Genomic DNA, 24,205 nt, shown 5'->3' with positions numbered 1-24,205 from the left:
AGAGAATCCAGCAGGCTGGTTGTACCCAAGCTGATCGATCAAGTTGGTACATTCAGCCTGCCTATTGGCCGTTATAATCTTGGGCGGTTTCTGCTGAACCGTGTATGGCCGGCCCTAAAGGGTCACTAAACCCTCGTGTAATACCAAACATGTCATACTTGCCTCCTCTGTGCAACTTGTTTTGCACAGAGTGGCCCCCGAGCCTCCTCTTCTGGGGTCCCCCAGCGACGCTCGTATCTCCTCTCTGAAATTAGTGCCCCCTTGGAGAAGTTCTCTGTCCTATGGGACACCCGTGCAGGCGCGGTCCTGAGCTCTGCTTCTGATTCTATTGACACAGACAGCAGGACTCGGCCCCGCCCCCGCGTCATTGGATTTGATTGACAGGAGCGAGAGCCAATGGCTGCTCTCCTATCAATCTATCTAATGAGGACACGAGACACCGGATAGAGCTTGTGTGCTCGTTCCTGGGGAGAAGAAAACAGGGGCACTGGGGGGTTCAGATAAGTAAAACGGGGGCACTGGGGTTCAGGTAAGTAAAACGGGGGCAATAGGGGGTTCAGGTATGTAAAACGGGGCACTGGGGGGGTTCAGGTATGTAAAACGGGGGCAATGGGGGTTCAGGTATGTAAAACGGGGGCAATGGGGGTTCAGGTAAGTAAAATGAGGGGCACTAGGGGGTTTAGGTAAGTAAAACGAGGGGCACTAGGGGGATTAGGTAAAACAGGGGCACTGGGGGTTCAGGTAAGTAAAAAACGGGGGCACTGGGGGTTCAGGTAAGTAAAACGGGGGCACTGGGGGTTCAGGTAAGTAAAACGGGGGCACTGGGGGTTCAGGTAAGTAAAACGGGGGCAATAGGGGGTTCAGGTATGTAAAACGGGGGCAATGGGGGTTCAGGTAAGTAAAACAAGGGACACTAGGGGGTTTAGGTAAAACAGGGGCACTAGGGGGTTTAGGTAAGTAAAACGAGGGGCACTAGGGGGTTTAGGTAAGTAAAACGAGGGGCACTAGGGGGTTTAGGTAAGTAAAACGAGGGGCACTAGGGGGTTTAGGTAAAACAGGGGCACTGGGGGTTCAGGTAAGTAAAATGGGGGGGGGGGCACTGGGGGACTGCAGCACCATAGAAGGTTTTGCATCTCAAGGGTTTACACACAGGTTGAACGTTCGATAGAAACCAGCTGACATTCGGCCCCCTGTGTAGGTAGCCAGCCTGACAGAAGCCAGTCATTCAGTCTAAGAGATTAGTAACCAATGTAAAGCTTCACTGTGCAAAGAACATCCAATCATGTGCAAGAAAATAAAATGCATTTTGTTCGCACATGATTGGATAGAATTAATAGAAGTCAGCAGAGCTTCCCCCCCATTTACTAATCTCTGGAGCATTGTGCAGAGTCAGCAAAATCAGCCCCTCGGTGTCCCCCAGACTTGTACAACAATCTCCAGTCTATGACAATCACAGGAAATACAATGTATGGAATGCTCTGGTTGCACCTCTATTAATATTATAGGAGAAAAGTGGAGAGGCGTGTCCCGGGGATTGTACGGGAAGGGATCCATCCAATAGGAACGTAGGAAAAGTGGTGAACCAGAATGAAGAAATAACAACGTTTTATCATATACAGCAGAGCGCCACGATTCTGGCCACAACGAGAATTGCGATTCTCACAACGCAAAATCCTTCACCTTATACAAAAAATAAATAAATGGGCCACCTTTACTGTTACCGGTTCCATTTGAAAGACGGCTGTGCAAATACAGAGCGACACAAAATATTGCAACAACCACCATTTTATTCTCTAGGGTCTCTACTAAAATATATATATATATAATATGTTTGGGGGTTCTACGTAATTTTCTAGCAAACAAAAATTATTTTAACGTGAAACCAACAAATGTCAGAAAAAGGTTTAGCGTTTAAGGGGTTAAGCTTTTTCACTTACACAGGAAGTCAATTCCACTGACAAATTGTTACAACGTTTATATTTAATTTCAACTGATAAAGAATGTTGTGATTCTCGCCCTGATTTTCTTTTCCTTTCTTTTGAGGGCTTCAGAAGAGCAGAGAGAATTCTTCGCATAGAAAGAATCGGGAATCACTTTAGTCAAAGATCGCGATAATGATTCTTGCCAATTGTGCAGCTCTAATATACAAGGCTCAAAATCTAGCCAGGCCTCAAGGGTTACTCACCACCAGTTGCCCCACCCAACCCCGCCCCACAACACGCCCCACCCCGAAACACGCCCTCATAAATTATCTCATTAAATGACACTTAAATGTTTTATGCAGAATTAAGTTATAAAAATAAATATTAACAACAAGAACTTTATCTCTGCCCACCATGCAGCCTGTTCCCTCCATCCAGCCTCTGCCCACCATCCACCATGCAGCCTGTGCCCACCATCCACCCTGTGCCCACCATCCACCATGCAGCCTGTTCCCGCCATCCAGCCCGTGCCCACCATGCAGCCTGTGCCCACCATCCACCCTGTGCCCACCATCCACCATGCAGCCCATGCCCACCATCCACCATGCAGTCTGTGCCCACCATGCACCCTGTGCCCACCATCCACCATGCAGCCTGTGCCCACCATCCACCCTGTGCCCACCATCCACCATGCAGCCTGTGCCCACCATGCAGCCTGTGCCCACCATCCACCATGCAGCCTGTGCCCACCATCCACCCTGTGCCCACCATCCACCATGCAGCCTGTGCCCACCATCCACCCTGTGCCCACCATCCACCATGCAGCCCATGCCCACCATCCACCATGCAGTCTGTGCCCACCATGCACCCTGTGCCCACCATCCACCATGCAGCCTGTGCCCACCATCCACCAAGCAGCCTGTGCCCACCATCCACCAAGCAGCCTGTGCCCACCATCCACCCTGTGCCCACCATCCACCATGCAGCCTGTGCCCACCATCCACCAAGCAGCCTGTGCCCACCATCCACCATGCAGCCTGTGCCCACCATCCACCATGCAGCTTACCTGTGTAGGGGAGGAGAGGAACAGGAGAACCCCCCCGGTTGATCAGAGCGCAGGGAACACAGCGATAACAGCTTTCATTTCAATTGTCGCGCTCCCCCCCGCTCAACATCATATACAGCCCCGCCCCCTGGCTGGGGAACTTTGTTTGACAGATCACCCGGGATTGGACATGTGATCTGTCTATGACGTTGAGCGGCGCGGCGGGGAGTGCAGCAATGTGAAATGAAAGCTGTTATCGATGTGTTCACCCCGCTCTGATCATCGGGGGGGGGGGGCCCTCCTCTTCCTGCGAGCAGGCGAGTGCGATCTCTGAGGCCTGATATAAACATATCACATAGAAAATCTTCATTGTAAAAACAGAACAAGAATGAGGTCACATTGTAGCAGATATACAGCCGATATCTGAAGCACAGGAAGGGTCTCAGTGTAGGACCCCCAATCATTCATATCAATTTCAGGAAACACAACACGTCTCGGAATAAATTACCTTACTTCTTCAGGGGTAATTAAAGGTAAGTTGTATTATCTGCTACAATGTCACCACATCCTTGTCCTGTTTTTACAATCAATATTTTATATGGAATGTTTATATAATAACATTTTGTTATTTCTTCATACTGGTTCACCACTTGTCCTACGTTCCTATTGGATGGATCCCTTCCCCTCCCCCCCCCCCAGGGTACGCCTCTCCACTTTTCTCCAATAAATTGGGATGTGACTTGGGTTTCCTATTGTTCTCACTGAAGGTAGTCTGACTACGAATGTCCTATATCAGTAGATCACAGACTCTGAGGGGAGATTTACCAAAACTGGAGAGTGCAAAATCTGGTGCAGCTCTGCATGGCAGCCAATCAGCTTCCTGGTTTTATTGAAGAAGCTGAAGTTAGAAGCTGATTGGCTCCCATGTAGAGCGACCCCGGATTCGGAGTGCTCCAGTTTTAGTAAATATCCCTTCTCTCTCAGTAGGATACCTAGGAGCACGGAGGTGATATTTATGTCAAGTCGCTGTCTGGCCTTCAGATCCAACTTCAGGCGTGACGGGTGGAGGCGGCTGGCTTCCTGCTTCTGCCAGGATAGTGCGCAGGGCCACGGCTCAACGAACGGCTCCCAACCTGACAGGGAAACAAATCAAAAAATATCCAAAAAAGGCAAGTAAAGTGACCCCCCATCCAGCCTGAAGAGCGCTCAGAGCGGAGCTCCTCCCCTCCCCAATGCAGAGCTCCTCCCTCCCCAATTTAGTGCCCCCCTCCCCACAGAGCTCCTCCTCCCTCCCCAATGAAGAGCTCCCCCCTCCCCAATTCAGTGCTCCCCCTTCCCCGCAGAGCTCTCCCCCCTCCCCGCAGAACTCCCCTCATCCCCCTGCAGAGCTCTCCGCCTTCCCGCAGAGCTCCTCCACAGACACGGAGAGAGGGGCCGGACACAGACACGGAGAGAGGGGCCGGACACAGACACGGAGAGAGGGGCCGGACACAGACACGGAGAGAGGGGCCGGACACAGACACGGAGAGAGGGGCCGGACACAGACACAGAGAGAGGGGCCGGACACAGACACGGAGAGAGGGGCCGGACACAGACACGGAGAGAGGGGCCGGACACAGACACGGAGAGAGGGGCCGGACACAGACACGGAGAGAGGGGCCGGACACAGACACGGAGAGAGGGGCCGGACACAGACACGGAGAGAGGGGCCGGACACAGACACGGAGAGAGGGGCCGGACACAGACACGGAGAGAGGGGCCGGACACAGACACGGAGAGAGGGGCCGGACACAGACACGGAGAGAGGGGCCGGACACAGACACGGAGAGAGGGGCCGGACACAGACACGGAGAGAGGGGCCGGACACAGACACGGAGAGAGGGGCCGGACACAGACACGGAGAGAGGGGCCGGACACAGACACGGAGAGAGGGGCCGGACACAGACACGGAGAGAGGGGCCGGACACAGACACGGAGAGAGGGGCCGGACACAGACACGGAGAGAGGGGCCGGACACAGACACGGAGAGAGGGGCCGGACACAGACACGGAGAGAGGGGCCGGACACAGACACGGAGAGAGGGGCCGGACACAGACGCGGAGAGAGGGGCCGGACACAGACGCGGAGAGAGAGGCCGGACACAGACGCGGAGAGAGAGGCCGGACACAGACGCGGAGAGAGAGGCCGGACACAGACACGGAGAGAGAGGCCGGACACAGACACGGAGAGAGAGGCCGGACACAGACAGACGCGGAGAGAGGGGCCGGACACAGACACGGAGAGAGGGGCCGGACACAGACACGGAGAGAGGGGCCGGACACAGACACGGAGAGAGGGGCCGGACACAGACGCGGAGAGAGAGGCCGGACACAGACACGGAGAGAGGGGCCGGACACAGACACGGAGAGAGGGGCCGGACACAGACACGGAGAGAGGGGCCGGACACAGACACGGAGAGAGGGGCCGGACACAGACGCGGAGAGAGAGGCCGGACACAGACACGGAGAGAGAGGCCGGACACAGACACGGAGAGAGAGGCCGGACACAGACACGGAGAGAGAGGCCGGACACAGACAGACGCGGAGAGAGAGGCCGGACACAGACGCGGAGAGAGAGGCCGGACACAGACGCGGAGAGAGAGGCCGGACACAGACGCGGAGAGAGAGGCCGGACACAGACGCGGAGAGAGAGGCCGGACACAGACGCGGAGAGAGGGGCCGGACACAGACGCGGAGAGAGGGGCCGGACACAGACACGGAGAGAGGGGCCGGACACAGACACGGAGAGAGGGGCCGGACACAGACGCGGAGAGAGGGGCCGGACACAGACGCGGAGAGAGGGGCCGGACACAGACACGGAGAGAGGGGCCGGACACAGACACGGAGAGAGCGGCCGGACACAGACACGGAGAGAGCGGCCGGACACAGACACGGAGAGAGAGGCCGGACACAGACACGGAGAGAGAGGCCAGACACAGACGCGGAGAGAGCGGCCGGACACAGACACGGAGAGAGGGGCCGGACACAGACACGGAGAGAGGGGCCGGACACAGACGCGGAGAGAGGGGCCGGACACAGACGCGGAGAGAGGGGCCGGACACAGACGCGGAGAGAGGGGCCGGACACAGACGCGGAGAGAGGGGCCGGACACAGACGCGGAGAGAGGGGCCGGACACAGACACGGAGAGAGGGGCCGGACACAGACACGGAGAGAGAGACCGTCGCCCGGTGTACAGTCTGTGTCTCTGAGGGGGGTGTAAAGGATCCACATGAAGACTAACAGATTGAATTCTGTATTGGTGTCCGGGACCTGTTATAAGAGAACCAATCAGGTACCTGAGAGCTGGCGGTTGTAGTAATCTCCGGAGAGGGTGAATTCGGCGGAGCCGTTGGGATTGGACACAAAGTGCTGGAAGAAGAGTAGACCTGAGGAGACAGAAAAGTGAAGGTCAGTGATCGGGAGATCCGGCCCGCCATCCAATCATCCCATGATTACCATAGAGGGGGGCAGGGAGGAGAGCGGAGGGGTGTCACATGGGCTGTATAAATAGGTCCCTTGTGTGAGGACCCGGATTACCGGCACCATCATGTACAGGAGTTCTGTCCATCCCATTCAGGACGATTGGAACACGGCCGCTTCTCCCAATAGGACATTCGATTGGCTGGAAGTCTCTGAACGTTCACAGTTTCTATTTGGGGTCACGTTCTTACACCCACATGGATTTCATATTAGGGGGCGGCGTGTCTATAGAGCCGGGGCACCCCAATTAACAAGAATGGAACTGCCTGCTTGGGGGCGCACAGAGCTCCTGTATATGGCAGTGTGGGCAGACATGGGGTATGCATTTATACCCCTCCCCCATGTGAATGAGGCCCTATAATCCCCTCCGTGCCGCTATTCGATGGTCGGTACACAGAAGGTGGAATAAAGACCCCAGTCCATCCACTTCAGCCCGAGTGTCTGTACAGCGATCATAAACGGTCCATTGATTTTTTCTGAAAATAACAAAAACATGCCTATACTTACCTGCTCTGTGTAATGGTGCTCAGCTCTCCATGGGGGCACCTGTGCGTGTGGGCGGGCTCGCTCCCGAGTCCTGCACCCATTGACACAGACAGCGGACCTTGGCCCCGCCCCCGTGTCACGGCTTTTGATTGACAGTAACTGGAGCCACTCAGGGACATCATTGGATGGGGCTCAGGTAAACAAAAAGGGGGGCTCTGGGGGGGTGGGGAGGGGGTTGGGGGGGAGCACAGAAGGTTTTTCACCTCAATGCATAGAATGCAAAGAAAATCCTTAAGGCTTTACAATGACTTTAGCCACTTACCGCCGGTATAACTTACCTATATGTGGCAAGGTGGCACTGCTGCAGCAGATCACATACCGAATACGTGACCGGACATGTCCGGGTCTGGGGCGTGAATACGCTGGCACCCGCAATCATCCCCCACAAAATCCAATAATTTGTAGACACTATAACTTTTGCGCATGCCGATCAATATAATCAATATACGCTTATTGTGATTTTTTTTTTTTACCAAAAATATGTAGCAGAATAAATATTAGAATAAATTGATGAAAAAATTAGATTTTTTACATTTTTTTAATTGGATATTTTATAGCAGAAAGTTAAAAAAAAATTTTTTTTGTTTTGTTTGTTTATAGCGAAAAAGAAAAAAAAAAAAAAAAAAACACACGCAGAGGTGATCAATTATTACCAAAAGAAATCGCTATTTGTGGGAAAAGAAGACATTCAATTTATTTGTGTACAGCGTCGCACGACCGCGCAATTGTCAGTTAAAGTGCCGCAGTGCCGCACTGCAAAAAATGGCCTGGCCATGAAGGGGGGTAAATCTTCCAGAGAGGTCAAGTGGCTAACTTCAAATCATTGGCCAATCACAAAGCAAGAAGTAGCAGCAGGTAGAGGATGAGCAGCACTGCGAGGACTGAACAGAAGGTCACATGACCGCCTCTAATCGATCGCTCCGCAGGCTCCACACTGATCAACAGTCCATGAACTAAACATACAATGGAAGCTCATTGTGGGGTAATTACTGCCATGTCCTGCAGGGGGCAGTATCTGATCTCTGTTACAACTTTGCCCCCCAAATTGTTTTTTGAAGAATGAAATGAAGTGTTTATGTGAATACAGAGAGTATACAGTATATATACTGAGATATGGATACATTACTGACGGGAAAACGTGATCTCTGCCAGAGGAACATCGCAGTCCATGCAATCATCAATGAAACAAATACAGACATTGTCCGCCTTCAGCTCCACCCCCGAGATCCACTGCAGGCCGCCGCCGCCACCGCCGCCTCCTCCTCCTCCTCCGCTTTTATTGATCTTTAGGGGCTCGGCGTTCTTAAACAGCCATGTGGCGGCTTTGTTCAGCTGACCTTCAAGGGAAAACAAGAGAAGAAAAGATTCCATTGTTGATGTGTAATGATGGAGCTCCGGGAGTGCCAACGATGGAGCTCCGGGAGTGCCAAGGATGGAGCGCCGGGAGTTCCAAGGATGGAGCGCCGGGAGGTCCAAGGATGGAGCGCCGGGAGGTCCAAGGATGGAGCGCCGGGAGGTCCAAGGATGGAGCGCCGGGAGGTCCAAGGATGGAGCGCCGGGAGGTCCAAGGATGGATCGCCGGGAGGTCCAAGGATGGAGCGCCGGGAGGTCCAAGGATGGAGCGCCGGGAGGTCCAAGGATGGAGCGCCGGGAGGTCCAAGGATGGAGCGCCGGGAGGTCCAAGGATGGAGCTCCGGGAGGTCCAAGGATGGAGCTCCGGGAGGTCCAAGGATGGAGCTCCGGGAGGTCCAAGGATGGAGCTCCGGGAAGGTCCAAGGATGGAGCTCCGGGAAGGTCCAAGGATGGAGCGCCGGGAGTTCCAAGGATGGAGCTCCGGGAGGTCCAAGGATGGAGCTCCGGGAGGTCCAAGGATGGAGCTCCGGGAGGTCCAAGGATGGAGCGCCGGGAGGTCCAAGGATGGAGGTCCAAGGATGGAGGTCCAAGGATGGAGCTCCGGGAAGTCCCAGCATGGAACTTACCTTGTGTGGTCAGCAGAGCCTTTCTACAATCTTCCATAGAAAATCCCAACTCCTCCAGCCGGGCCAGCTGGTTTTCTGGATGAAAAATAAAACAGAGAGACAATGAGAATCCGGAACTCTCCACGACATGCACTCTACAAAACAACAAGTCCATAGGCAACAGGAGTGGCCCCTGGCTGTCTGAGAGCACATGTGGCCCTCAGTGTGCTTTATGGTGCATATGAGGGCCCCGCAGTGCTATACAAATCTTCTCCCTCTTTAATGGAAACCAAAGTTTATTATAGCTTTGTGTGTTTTGTACGATCAATTCTACAAAAAGAGAGAAAGACCGGAGCCTCCCATCTGTGAGGGTCACTCTCCTGACCTGGCGGTGTGGGGGGGAGGAGTCACAGTTCCCTCTCATTTACTTGAGCTACTGAGCTCTGCAGACATCAGGCTTCTAACAGCAAGAGGTGAAGAGAAACTGGAAACCACGAGAAAGAGGCCAGAAGTATGTGCGTGGGCCCGTGTGTGTTTGCCTGTGTGCGTGTGGGGGGGGGGGGGGGACTCTGAGAATTGAGCGATCGGTGGTCTTTGATCACTCGGTTCTCAGTCTTAGAGTCGGCGGGGGACAGATGTAGCATCGCACTGATGCTGTGTCCACCTAGGTAAGTATGATTTTGAAAATAAAATCCCCACACTTGACTGACAGTCTCTGCTCTGGGGGTCTCTGTGAGCACCTACCTAGGAAGGGATCCATGACGTGTCTGGGGGTCTCTCTCAGCATCTACCTAGGAAGGGATCCATGACGTGTCTGGGGGTCTCTGTGAGCACCTACCTAGGAGGGGATCCATGACGTGTCTGGGGGTCTCTGTGAGCACCTACCTAGGAGGGGATCCATGACGCGTCTGGGGGTCTCTCTCAGCACCTACCTAGGAAAGGATTTATGACGTGTCTGGGGGTCTCTCTCAGCATCTACCTAGGAGGGGATCCATGACGTGTCTGGGGGTCTCTCAGCACCTACCTAGGAAGGGATCCATGACGTGTCTGGGGGTCTCTCTCAGCACCTACCTAGGAAGGGATCCATGACGTGTCTGGGGGTCTCTCTCAGCACCTACCTAGGAAGGGATCCATGACGTGTCTGGGGGTCTGAGCACCTACCTAGGAGGGGATCCATGACGTGTCTGGGGGTCTCTGTGAGCACCTACCTAGGAGGGGATCCATGACGCGTCTGGGGGTCTCTCTCAGCACCTACCTAGGAAAGGATTTATGACGTGTCTGGGGGTCTCTCTCAGCATCTACCTAGGAGGGGATCCATGACGTGTCTGGGGGTCTCTCAGCACCTACCTAGGAAGGGATCCATGACGTGTCTGGGGGTCTCTCTCAGCACCTACCTAGGAAGGGATCCATGACGTGTCTGGGGGTCTCTCTCAGCACCTACCTAGGAAGGGATCCATGACGTGTCTGGGGGTCTGAGCACCTACCTAGGAGGGGATCCATGACGTGTCTGGGGGTCTCTCTCAGCACCTACCTAGAAGGGGATCCATGACGTGTCTGGGGGTCTCTCTCAGCACCTACCTAGGAGGGGAACCATGACGTGTCTGGGGGGTCTCTGAGCACCTACCTAGGAGGAGATCCATGACGTGTCTGGGGGTCTCTGAGCACCTACCTAGGAGGGGATCCATGAGGTGTCTGGGGGTCTCTCTGAGCACATACCTAGGAGGGGATCCATGACGTGTCTGGGGGTCTCTCTGAGCACCTACCTAGGAGGGGATCCATGACGTGTCTGGGGGTCTCTGAGCACCTACCTAGGAGGGGATCCATGACGTGTCTGGGGGTCTCTGAGCACCTACCTAGGAAGGGATCCATGATGTGTCTGGGGGTCTCCGAGCACCTACCTAGGAGGGGATCCATGACGTGTCTGGGGGTCTCTGAGCACCTACCTAGGAGGGAATCCATGACGTGTCTGGGGGTCTCCGAGCACCTACCTAGGAGGGGATCCATGACGTGTCTGGGGGTCTCTGAGCACCTACCTAGGAGGGAATCCATGACGTGTCTGGGGGTCTCTGAGCACCTACCTAGGAGGGGATCCATGACGTGTCTGGGGGTCTCTGAGCACCTACCTAGGAGGGGATCCATGACGTGTCTGGGGGTCTCATTCTCCTTGGTGATTGCGGATGGACTGGCGGATGCCGCTGAGGGGTCAGGAGCGGAGGACTCCGGGGCGCTCGTCTGCTCAGGGATGGATTTTGCAATGGCCAGAAATAAGAGCACATCGTTATACGACAGTCTGATGTCCATTGTCTGCAGCTGGATCTATTACAAATAAATCAAAAATAATTTGGGGTTAAGATCCAAATCTCTTCCAAATTCCGGGCATCAAAATCTGCTGCAGCCTCCGCTAAACATTCTGTATTGGAGGCGATTCGCCTCGGTGAACTCCATTATCACCCCAGAGGACGCCTCATTAGGACGAAACGTCGGGGCGGCTCTGCTGATGCACTGCATTGCTTGGTTTTATCCATATGCTTTTAATGTCTTCTCAAATGTGAGTGACCTTTTATCAGGTTTCCAATAAATGTTTTACATTTGAAACGGAATCTCACTATGTGGCCCCATTTTCTCCTTTTGCCACATGTCATATTGGGAGGAACTGCTTATGAATTTCGGTCATTATACCTATGGTGGATCCCTACTGAGATCCCTACCAGACTGGTCTATAGTGGAAGTCGTGGTTGCTGTACCTTTCCTTGGGTGTGTTATACCAAAAGCTTGGCTGACCCATCAGGCATACGGCTAGCTGGGTTCACCCGGCCTGGTGAGGATCTTTCCATACGGTGGTGAATTATCTACAGACAACCATTTCACCCCCCAATTCAGTCACATTATTCTGTACATTATATGCACTAACACTGCTGGTTTGCTTATATTTTTCGTTATTGTTGGGCAATCTTCATTTGTTGTGTATTTATCTGCACATTTATATATCGTATCAATTTTTATTGGAAATAATCTCACTGTTTATTTCCTTTTTCATCAGTGCTGCACTATATTACTTTACTCTGTTATGTACAGCGCTGGCTGGGCAGAAGTCTGATCATTAAAGTTCAGTTGTTGACACAGAAAACGGTCGTATTTTCCCGCAGGCTGGACAGTGGGTAGAATTTGGGATTCCTGTTATTAGCCTCTAATATACGAGGAGGACTCCTAGTCTCTAATATACGAGGAGGGCTCCTAGCCTCTAATATACGAGGAGGGCTCCTAGCCTCTAATATACGAGGAGGGCTCCTAGCCTCTAATATACGAGGAGGGCTCCTAGCCTCTAATATACGAGGAGGGCTCCTAGCCTCTAATATACGAGGAGGGCTCCTAGCCTCTAATATAAGAGGACGGCTCCTAGCCTCTAATATACGAGGAGGGCTCCTAGCCTCTAATATACGAGGAGGGCTCCTAGCCTCTAATATACGAGGAGGGCTCCTAGCCTCTAATATACGAGGAGGGCTCCTAGCCTCTAATATAGAAGGACGACTCCTAGCCTCTAATATACGAGGAGGGCTCCTAGCCTCTAATATACGAGGAGGGCTCCTAGCCTCTAATATACGAGGAGGGCTCCTAGCCTCTATATACGAGGACGACTCCTAGCCTCTAATATACGAGGAGGGCTCCATGCTTTATGAGCCTCTATGTTGCAGAATAATTTCCCATCAACCAAGGGAAACCTCAGACAGATCCCTATCTCATCTTTGCTCCTCTCTGCTCATCCCTGCTCCTTCCTGATCCTCTCTGCTCCTCTCTGCTCATCCCTGCTCCTCTCTGCTCATCCCTGCTCCTCTCTGCTCATCCCTGCTCCTCTCTGCTCATCCCTGCTCCTCTCTGCTCATCCCTGCTCCTCTCTGCTCATCCCTGCTCCTCTCTGCTCATCCCTGCTCCTCTCTGCTCATCCCTGCTCCTCTCTACTCATCCCTGCTCCTCTCTACTCATCCCTGCTCCTCTCTACTCATCCCTGCTCTTCCCTACTCATCCCTGCTCCTCCCTACTCATCCCTGCTCCTCTCTACTCATCCCTGCTCCTCTCTGCTCCTCTCTGCTCATCCCTGCTCCTCTCTGCTCATCCCTGCTCCTCTCTAGGTAGTGAGGTTTGGTTGGGCTGCTGGATGTTCTCCATAGAGAGACACAGAAGGTTCTATTGCCATCATTACCTCCAGGATGGGGGGGAAGTCCTCGGTGTTGAAGGCGTCCATCAGCCCAGAGCTGCTCTGATAGTTGGAGTTGCCCACCAGCTCTATCTGGACATGGACGGGGTCAATGATGGACAGAGCCGTGTCCTGCTCATTCCCCAGCCGGCAGCTGAACACCTGCAAAACAAAAGATCGATCATCGATCCCGCCAGTTATAAGGAGGTTCTGGTAAGGTGATTAGAAGGAACCACAGAAGGGGTAGAAGTGCCCGAGACCCGGAGAAGAGGGGTGAAGAATGGACATGGAAGAGGGGAGAGGACCAGCTGGAGGAGGAGCCATGATAGATGGACCAATCAGGATGTCCGCCGAGGAGGGAGAAGAAAAAGGGCCACATGGGAGAAAAATGTCATTTTAACCACTTCCAGCCCGCCGTATATAGAATGACGGGGGCAGGGCGCTTGGATTATCCTGATTGGGAGTCATACGATGTCTGTTCACGCTCGTCCAATCACAGCATCACATCGTAACCAGGAAGTGACGTTTATTGGCTTTTCCTCTATTCACCCTGGCGGGGGGGGGGGGGGGGTGGGTAGAGGAGTGCCGATCAGCGGGTCACCTGATGGGGGGGTCTGCATTGATCATCAGTGTAGACCCATCAATGATGCCAACCTGCGCCCACCAGGGATGCCAACCAGTGCCACTTCATCAGTGCAGCCTGTCAGCATTGGTCAGTGAAGGAGAAAAAATTTTTTGTTTGTTTAGCAAAAAATAACCCCCCCCAGAGGTGATGAAATACCACCAATAGAAATCTCTATGTGATAGAAATGATATAAATGTCCTCTGTGTACAGTGTTATATGACCGCGTAATTGTCATTCAAACTGTGAGAGCGCTGAATGCTGAAAATTGTCCTGGGCAGGAAGGGGGTGCAAGTGCCTGGTATTGGAGGGGCAGGAAGGGGGTGCAAGTGCCCGGTATTGGGGGGGCAGGAAAGGGGTACAAGTGCCTGGTATTGGAGGGGCAAGAAGGGGGTGCAAGTGCCTGGTATTGGGGGGGGCAGGAAGGGGGTGCAAGTGCCTGGTATTAGAGGGGCAGGAAGGGGGAGAAAGTGCCTAGTATTGGGAGGGGCAGGAAGAGGGTGCAAGTGCCTGGTATGGGGGGGGGGCAGGAAGGGGGTGCAAGTGCCTAGTATTGGAGGGGCAGGAAGGGGGTGAAAGTGCCCAGTATTGGGGGGGCAGGAAGGGGGTGCAAGTGCCTGGTATTGAGGGGGCAGGAAGGGAGTGCAAGTGCCTGGTATTAGAGGGGCAGGAAGGGGGAGAAAGTGCCTAGTATTGGGAGGGGCAGGAAGAGGGTGCAAGTGCCTGGTATTGAGGGGGGCAGGAAGGGGGTGCAAGTGCCTGGTATTGGGGGGGCAGGAAGGGAGTGCAAGTGCCTGGTATTAGAGGGGCAGGAAGGGGGAGAAAGTGCCTAGTATTAAGAGGGGGAGGAAGAGGGTGCAAGTGCCTGGTATTGAGGGGGGCAGGAAGAGGGTGTGCAAAGCCCGGTATTGGGGGGGCAGGAAGAGAGTGCAAGTGCCTGGTATTGAGGGGGGCAGGAAGACAGTGCAATGCCCGGGATTGGGGGGGCAGGAAGGGGGTGAAAGTGCCAAGAAAGTTATTTCAGAAATCTATATTTTATGTTCTCCCTTTTGTAATCTCCTGAAGAAGTGGCCCAACAGCGAAACATGTTGAGCGATGGACGGCTCACTGATAGCCGCACCACTCCTCCTCCTCAAGGAGGCCCCCTGGGTGGGGATGATGGAACCTTTAGAAGGGATTCTGCTTTGTTTTCATGTATTGTATCTTTCTTGTTAGCTTTATGGACGGCTTTACTTTATTGGTACCAACCAAATCCCGCTGCCCCATTGCAATCCGAATTTCCTACTAGATAAGAAGATGTATGGAGGCCAGAGGGATAAGAAGTGACAGATTGTCTGTGTCCTCCTCTTACCTCGATCCCGAATAAACTGCCAGAGAACGGCCGATCGACCAGTTTGGGTTTGTAGGTGAGAACGGTCGTTCCTTTCAGGATGATGGCATTTGTATCCACACAAGAAGCGTCTTCAACAACAACAAACTCCGTTCCTACAGGAAGTCCGAGAAATCTCAGTTACAATCCGCAACATTTTACATCAAACCTTTTTTCTCTTTATGAAAATAAAATAAAAGTTCTACTTACCTGATCTCTACAACCATATTGCAGAGAGCGGTCACTTACCTCTTCTTTGGGGGTCCCCCATGGACGCTCTCTACTCCTCCTCTCTTCTCAGTGCCCCCAGAACAAGCCATGTGCCATGGGGGCGCTCCTGAGTCGGGATGTGTGTATCTATAGACACACACAGCGTGGATCAGCCACCCCTCCCCCCCCAAACATAATATGATTGACAGCAGCCAATGGCTTCCACTTCTCTCACTGAAGCCTGCAAGTCCAGGAAGAGAGGAGAGAGGGGGTCCTGGTGGGGGCAGCACTGGGTTGTGAGTGGTTGTTAGTGTTTAGGGAGGAGCGTGCCTCGGGGGGGTTAATATGAAAGGCACGCGGGGCGTCTCACCTGTAACGTTGATCTTGACTTCCAGCTGTTTTTCGGGGGTCAGCTGTACAGACGACCTCTTGGTTACAACCCCGGATTTCACCGTTTTGGGGATCACAGGCAGAGAGGTGCCGGGGCGCTCTTCCGGAAGACACTGGTCGTGATGGAATTTGTCACTGGGTGTCTGTAGAAATCTGTGCACCAGCATCAACCAATCAAAGATCAGGAAGACTCGCAGGTTGTTCAGGACGACGGTGAAGCAGGAGGAATCCTTCGTGGATCTGGAGAACAGAGAAGTAAAAGTGAAAACTAAGGAGCATCAAACCTACAGGAGATCCCTGAATAACGACTACATACGAAGCCAAATGTGATAGAATACGGGACTCATCATCATCGAGAGTCACAACTTTATTGGTGTCTGAAGGTAGGTTGCTGTCCTCCTGGGGAGAGGACCCCACAGGACCGTCCACCCGAGGGACTACCTGTGCCCCACCCTGGGTCTGGGTTAGAAGAGGGGGGGGAAGACTACTTATCAATCAGTGGAGTTTGTGGGCGAGACTGCCGAGACAGATCCCCCTTTCCACCAAATGTGGGGGGCTGACGGCCAGAATAACATGTGGACATGGACTACAGGCACCCGGTCATATGTGTTCCCGTGAGACGTTTAACTGGTCACCCGGTCCAGGGTGGGGCGGTCACAGCTGACCCCGCATGTAGTTAAAGGTCTCCGCCTCCTCGGTGGTCAGACTGGGGTGACCATTGGATCTAGATCAGCCCGGCTATCGATTGACGGTCTCCGCGGGAAAAAAAAGGCGGAGGAACTACAGGTCTCAGCAGAGAACTAGATCCTCACTCATAAAACACGGGGCAGAAATAACTGGCCTGCCTAAAGTAGAGAAGAGAGTTTTAGGGATGGACGTCCCATCCACCCAGCCAGGGATGTCCATGGGCAGCGCCGGGTTCTGTTCTGCCCGGCACCAAACCGGGTATTCAAAGCATGGAACCGGACTTCGCATTCAGGAATGATACCGACATAGCAAATCGTTGGACACACAACCTCATCTCTATCACTGAATACATTCTCCTGGCTCCCCGGTCACATTTACTAATCAGAATAAAATAATAATAAATACAAAGTGAAATGAAGGGGATTGGCTCCTTGATACGGCCATGAATTGGGGGCGGGGATTCGGTGTGTAAGGAATGGCAGTTGATAGGGAAGCGATCATCAGACTCTTATGGTGGCCATACACTAGAAGGAAAATCGTTTGGTAATCTGTCATTTGGACAGTTCGTTCGTTTATTGTCCAGTTAATGGGCACAGATCGAAAATTGGTTGCAATGTTTTTGAGCTAAAAAACCAAAAAAAAAAAAAAAAAATAAAAAATCGAAAAAAGAAAGGTTTGGAAAGCTTCGGCAGACGAACGACGAATTGAAAGGTTAATGCGTTTCTCCCCCGATCAGTTTAAACGGGACACATGTGAAAGAAACAAACAAAAGACAAATTAATTTATGTCCGCTGAACGATTTATCATTCAAATTTCAGTCATTACACAATTGCAAAACCATTTGCTCTCACAACTATGTGTTCGTTTTTTGAAAAGGCGATCGATCGATTTTTAGACAGGTGTATGGCTAGCATTGAGTGGGGCACACACTGTAAGAAAATCGGGCGAACGTTTGTCTGATTTTTCTCGATGTTTCACAGCAAGTTGGAACCGAAGAAAAAACAATCTGGTAGGACAAAGGCTGTTCTCTTCTTTCTGGTCATGCGCGGTCTTTCTTTTCTGATTTTTCTTCTATGAGAACGATACACATTAAAAACGAGAATAGTTCTGTTCCCGTACCAAAAACATTTTGGAGTTTGTCCTTTCGGGAATTTTCTTACCAAAATATTCAGAATTGGCTGACGAATGTTGTGTACACACTACACAAAAATTGTACCAGAATTCTTTGGATGAAAAACGTTTGCCCGATTTTCTTATAGTGTGTATGAACCTTTAAGCTGACGTGATCCTGCAGTCCTGTGTCAGCGCACCCAATTCTATTAATGATAGAAGATTGTAGATTATATCCAGGCTTCAGGAAGTAAGAAGAGGACAGAACCCAAGAAATGGATCTGACAATCGGTGAGGAACCCGAGATATGGATCTGACAATCAGTGAGGAACCTGAGATATGGATCTGACAATCGGTGAGGAACCTGAGATATGGATCTGACAATCGGTGAGGAACCTGAGATATGGATCTGACAATCGGTGAGGAACCTGAGATATGGCTCCGACAATCGGTGAGGAACCTGAGATATGGATCTGACAATCGGTGAGGAACCTGAGATATGGATCTGACAATCGGTGAGGAACCTGAGATATGGCTCCGACAATCAGTGAGGAACCTGAGATATGGCTCCGACAATCGGTGAGGAACCTGAGATATGGATCTGACAATCAGTGAGGAACCTGAGATATGGATCTGACAATCGGTGAGGAACCTGAGATATGGATCTGACAATCGGTGAGGAACCTGAGATATGGCTCTGACAATCGGTGAGGAACCTGAGATATGGCTCTGACAATCAGTGAGGAACCTGAGATATGGCTCTGACAATCAGTGAGGAACCTGAGATATGGCTCTGACAATCAGTGAGGAACCTGAGATATGGCTCTGACAATCAGTGAGGAACCTGAGATATGGCTCCGACAATCAGTGAGGAACCTGAGATATGGCTCCGACAATCAGTGAGGAACCTGAGATATGGCTCTGACAATCAGTGAGGAACCTGAGATATGGCTCCGACAATCAGTGAGGAACCTGAGATATGGCTCCGACAATCAGTGAGGAACCTGAGATATGGCTCCGACAATCAGTGAGGAACCTGAGATATGGCTCTGACAATCATGAGGAACCTGAGATATGGCTCTGACAATCATGAGGAACCTGAGATATGGCTCTGACAATCGGTGAGGAACCTGAGATATGGCTCTGACAATCAGTGAGGAACCTGAGATATGGATCTGACAATCAGTGAGGAACCTGAGATATGGCTCTGACAATCAGTGAGGAACCTGAGATATGGCTCCGACAATCAGTGAGGAACCTGAGATATGGCTCCGACAATCAGTGAGGAACCTGAGATATGGCTCTGACAATCGGTGAGGAACCTGAGATATGGCTCTGACAATCGGTGAGGAACCTGAGATATGGCTCTGACAATCAGTGAGGAACCTGAGATATGGCTCCGACAATCAGTGAGGAACCTGAGATATGGCTCCGACAATCAGTGAGGAACCTGAGATATGGCTCCGACAATCAGTGAGGAACCTGAGATATGGCTCTGACAATCAGTGAGGAACCTGAGATATGGCTCTGACAATCGGTGAGGAACCTGAGATATGGCTCTGACAATCGGTGAGGAACCTGAGATATGGCTCTGACAATCAGTGAGGAACCTGAGATATGGCTCTGACAATCATGAGGAACCTGAGATATGGCTCTGACAATCATGAGGAACCTGAGATATGGCTCTGACAATCATGAGGAACCTGAGATATGGCTCCGACAATCAGTGAGGAACCTGAGATATGGCTCCGACAATCAGTGAGGAACCTGAGATATGGCTCCGACAATCAGTGAGGAACCTGAGATATGGCTCCGACAATCAGTGAGGAACCTGAGATATGGCTCTGACAATCAGTGAGGAACCTGAGATATGGAACTGACAATCAGTGAGGAACCTGAGATATGGCTCTGACAATCAGTGAGGAACCTGAGATATGGCTCTGACAATCAGTGAGGAACCTGAGATATGGATCTGACAATCGGTGAGGAACCTGAGATATGGCTCTGACAATCGGTGAGGAACCTGAGATATGGATCTGACAATCAGTGAGGAACCTGAGATATGGCTCCGACAATTGGTGAGGAACCTGAGATATGGTTCTGACAATCGGTGAGGAACCGGAGATATGGCTCTGACAATCAGTGAGGAACCTGAGATATGGCTCTGACAATCGGTGAGGAACCTGAGATATGGTTCTGACAATCGGTGAGGAACCGGAGATATGGCTCTGACAATCGGTGAGGAACCTGAGATATGGCTCTGACAATCAGTGAGGAACCGGAGATATGGCTCTGACAATCGGTGAGGAACCTGAGATATGGCTCTGACAATCGGTGAGGAACCTGAGAAATGGCTCCGACAATCGGTGAATTGTAGGAAGATGAATGCGGAGGGTGGGAAGTCTCACCTGTGGTGGAGTTCGATCTGCAGGGAGCCGGGGTTGCTGTGCGTTTTGGAAGGTTGCAGGATGCAGTTGAACATGTTGGGTTTCGGAGCGGAGGGCGGCTTGTGGCCCACATAACGGGTGTCAAATGCCATCATAGAATGGGAAACCAAGTTAATGGACTTCGTTTGGTTTGAAAAGCTCTCAAAAAGCAGTTTAGATTTTTTGAAGTCAAAGCTAAAAGGATAAAATCAATTATAAAAAGAGTCAGAACAACATCATGAGAAATCGCTACCCACCTTAAAAAGAGAAGCCCCACTTTCACTGAACCCCCTCCCCCATCTGGGTGATCTCTGTACATTGCAGGGAATGTAACACACTTTGTGGCAGATTCCGACCTTTTGTTGCTGTGAAGAAATAATAGGATTTTTGTACTCACCGTAAAATCCTTTTCTCTGATGTTCATTGACGGACACAGCACTTTAATCTTGACCTTAGGGTTAGATCGCCACCTTTAGGAGAGGACTAGGCAGAACACATAAAAAACCAGCACAGTACCGCCCAGGGGGGGCGGTCCTACTGGCTGTAACTCCTCCCTCTGCTTCCAGCAGCTCAGTTCATCAAAAAGCAGTACAAACATAAACAGCAGGGGAGGGAGCTGTGTCCGCCAATGAACTTCAGTGAAAAGGATTTTACGGTAAATACAAAAATCCTCATTTTCTCTTTCGCTCATTGACGGACACACCGCTTTAATCATGACCTTAGGGACGTCCCCAAGCAATGTCAAAACGAGGGGTGGGAACACAGAGAAAATAAACTCCACCCACCACCAAAAGAACTCCCCATCAGAGGAGTGGCAATCTCAGATGGCCGCCTGCAAAAGCTTGCGGCCGAAGCATGCATCTGAAGATGCGTCCATATTGACCTTATAAAATTTGGTGAAAGCATGTGCGGACGACCAGTGCCGCCTTACACCCAGAGAAACAGACGTTTGATGCCAGAAAGCCCCGGAAGCACCAATTGCCCGGGTAGAAAGCGCAGTGACAGGAAAGGGAGGAGCCCGCCCCTTACGGCAAAAGCCTGAACCACAATCTGTCTGCGCGAAACGGTGGCTGAAGAACCAGCCACCAAAGCCACCAAGACACACAGAGAGTCCGATTCCGAAAAGGAGCCGTAGCAGATACACCCGCAGAGCCCCGACCACATTCAAAGAATATAAAAGCGACCTCCTCGGGATGCAACGGCTGAGGACATGAGGACGGAAGCACAATGTCCTCGTTTAAATGGAAGGTTGAAACAACCCTTTGAAGAGAAGAGAGCTGCGGACGCAGCGCCGCCTTATTCTCATGTAGATAAAGAGACTTGCATGGCAAGGCCGCCAACTCAGAAACCCGCCCGGCCGATGTAAAGCCACTAGAAAGACTACTTTCTGAGAGAGCGTCCATAAAGGGATCTCCCGAATGTTTTCAAGCAGTGGTTTCTGAAGCACGGAAAGCACCAGATTCAGATCCCACGGGGCAGCGGCGGGCGTACCGGAAGGGCCACATGCCAAACCCCCTGAACAAACGTACCCACCAATAAGCGAATCACCAATGGCCGCTGAAAAAACGGACAGCCAAAGCTGATATCTGCCCCTTAATGGTACTCAATGCAAGCTTCTGATCCATTCCTTGCTGCAGAAAACAGCGGGATCTTGGAAACCAAATAAGAACACGGATGCCACTCCATATCCTCACACCAGGAGATGCAGGCCTTCCAGGTACGATAAATCTTCCGTGACGAAGACTCTCGCACCCTTAGCATAGTGGTAATCACCGAAGCCATGTCGTTAAAATCAGTGATAGTAAAGCAAGGTGGAGTATCGGACCTTGAGACAGAAGGTCCTCCTGCACCGGCAGCCACCAAGAAACATCCGCACCATGTCGGCGTACCAAGGATGTCGAGGCCAGTCTGGGGCCTTCAGAATCACCAGAATCCCCTCGGCCTCCACTCTGCGCAGCAGACGAGGGAGGAGCCAGAGAGGGGGAAAGGCATAAATCAGCCGATAATGCCCCCCCCCATGGGGCCACCAACGTGTCTGACGCGTCCGCCCAGGGATCCCTCTGCACCTTCCGGTTGGGCTGAGAAGCCAGGATATCCACATCCGGCATGCTCCACCGTAGGCAAATGAGCCGAAACACTTCCGGATGCAGCGACCATTCTCCTGGCAACTGACGACTAAGTAGTCCACCTGCCAGTTGTCTACGCCCGGAATGTACCCGGCTGACAGAGCTGGCACACGCCGCTCTGCCCACTGTAGGATGTGGGAGACCTTCAGCGCTGCCACTGAGCTCCTTGTCCCTCTATGATGATTGACACATGCCACCGCCGTGGAGTTGTCCGACTAGATCCTGACCGGACGACCCTGCAGTCTCTACGATCATGTGGAGAGGCACCGCTTGATCGCCCGCAGCTCCAGCATATTGATCTACAGATGGAATTCTTCCTGCTCCCAGCAACCCTAGGCCGACTGGATGGCAAAAATGAAGAGTCTGCATGGTGATCGCCACATCTTCCCTTAGTCCTGAGGCAGAAGCCGCCCTCAGAAAGGAGATCATGCTGGTAACCCACGATCACGATCCCTAGTTGCCTCAGCAATGCCAGAATCGGAAGCCAGCACCTGGTGAAGACCCTTGGTGCCAACGCTAGGCCAAAGGAAAGAACTACCAATTGGTAGTGCTCGTCCCCGACCGCAAATTGCAGGAACCTCTGGTGTGCAGTGACCACATAACGGATTCCATCCTGAACCTCCGAACCTTCACAAAACAATTGAGGGCCTTGCAATCCAGGACCAGACGGACTCCTTCCTTCTTTGGGATTACAACCCGATTGGAGTAGAATCCCTTAAACCTTTCTGATGTCAGTACAGGTCCTATCACCCCATGCAGCAGTAAGTCCTGTACTGCCTCAAACAAGGCCTCCCGACGAGCTGGAAGGAGATGAAGGTTGGAGGGAAAAAACCTGTCCGGCGGACAAGAAAGAAACTATCTTGTAGCCTGACAAAACCAGCCCAAAGACCCACTGGTCGGAAAGAATATGAGACCACCGGTCTGCAAACTCCCAAAGGCGACCCCCCCACCCGAGAGCCGGGCGGGGGCGAACTTTCCTGCGGAAGCTGATTTATTCACAAGCTTGTTTGGCTTGCGATAGCAGGGACGCTTTTGTCCTTCCGTGGGCACCTTTTCGGACTGGGGATGCTTACCTGCCGACGCGGGCGGATGAAAAAGCCGCTTCTGAGCGGAAAAAGAGAAGCCCTTGCCTACGGCGTCTCCTTACTCTTTCCCCCAGTAACATTTTTATGATGTCATCCAGCGAGGTGCCAGACCGCCTCCACTTTGGAAGGGCAACTCCGCCAGCGCTTTCTTAGATGTCTGGTCCGCAGACCAACACTTGAGCCAAACCAGGTGATGCAGCACTACTGCCGATACGAGGTTCTAGAAAGCAAAGGGACCGTATCCCGGGCCGCATCACAGATATACTTGAGGTCGCGCACCAACTGGTCTGCCAGTTCCACACAGACTGGGGAACCCTGTTCCTTCCCAACTCGCGGTGCAACAACTTCGCCTATTCAGTAAGTGTTTGTGACGCCAGAGCCGTGGCTAACACCGGCCGAAGTGCTGAGCCCACAACCGTAAACATGGCCCAGGCAACCGCCTCGGCCTGTCTGTCGGCAGGGTCCTTGAAAAAGGGGAAACCCTTCAACCGGAATCGAGGTCACCTTATTTGACCTAGATACCGGGGGGGGGGGGGGTCAGCGACCGGAGGAGATGTCCAATTTTTCAGGAATCCCTCCTCATGGGAATAACGCACCGCCATTCACCTCGCTTTCACCCTGCCAACAAATGATTTCATAACCACTAACAGAGCGTCCATGGGCACCACAAGTGCCGGGGAACTGGTTGCCATCATAGGGGTGACTGAGGTAGAAGTGCCCTGAAAAGGCACGCTGCGGGCGTTCCTACTCCTTGTCAATAAAGTTATGAAAATAAGTTTGGTAGGGAAACACTTTAGTGGTGTGGATCGGCTTGTGGGATCCAAAAGGGACCAACACATCTCAGATGCTCCCGCCGTATCCTCTATCCCTCTAGCGCTTTCCTGCGCCAAAAACGGACACAAAGCCTTCTTCCTCACTGTCCTGCGGGTCCTTGACCTCTGAAGTGTCAAAACAGGGGCCGCCTGCCACAACGGGGCCCAAGTCTAAATCAGACCTTT

The 24,205-nt window shown here is 52.3% G+C and overlaps 1 protein-coding gene across 1 annotated transcript in view; it reads right to left on the bottom strand.

The window, feature by feature from the left end:
• Window positions 1-24,205, bottom strand: part of VPS13D (vacuolar protein sorting 13 homolog D) — a gene marked incomplete in the record, with an annotated part of 334,001 nt that overhangs the window by 216,149 nt on the left and 93,647 nt on the right. The window contains 9 exon segments of the mRNA XM_077455954.1: window positions 3,960-4,100; window positions 6,303-6,392; window positions 8,163-8,369; window positions 9,012-9,086; window positions 11,114-11,306; window positions 13,189-13,344; window positions 15,156-15,289; window positions 15,754-16,013; window positions 19,979-20,191. Coding sequence (XP_077312080.1) covers window positions 3,960-4,100; window positions 6,303-6,392; window positions 8,163-8,369; window positions 9,012-9,086; window positions 11,114-11,306; window positions 13,189-13,344; window positions 15,156-15,289; window positions 15,754-16,013; window positions 19,979-20,191 — 1,469 coding nt within the window.

Source organism: Lithobates pipiens, unplaced genomic scaffold, assembly GCF_037356315.1.
Source record: "Lithobates pipiens isolate NorthernLeopardFrog02 unplaced genomic scaffold, aLitPip1_a1.2 Scaffold_27, whole genome shotgun sequence".
NCBI classification, from domain to species: domain Eukaryota; kingdom Metazoa; phylum Chordata; class Amphibia; order Anura; family Ranidae; genus Lithobates; species Lithobates pipiens.
The sequence above is the reverse complement of the archived record's forward strand: the minus strand, read 5'-3'. Positions and strand labels throughout refer to the sequence as shown.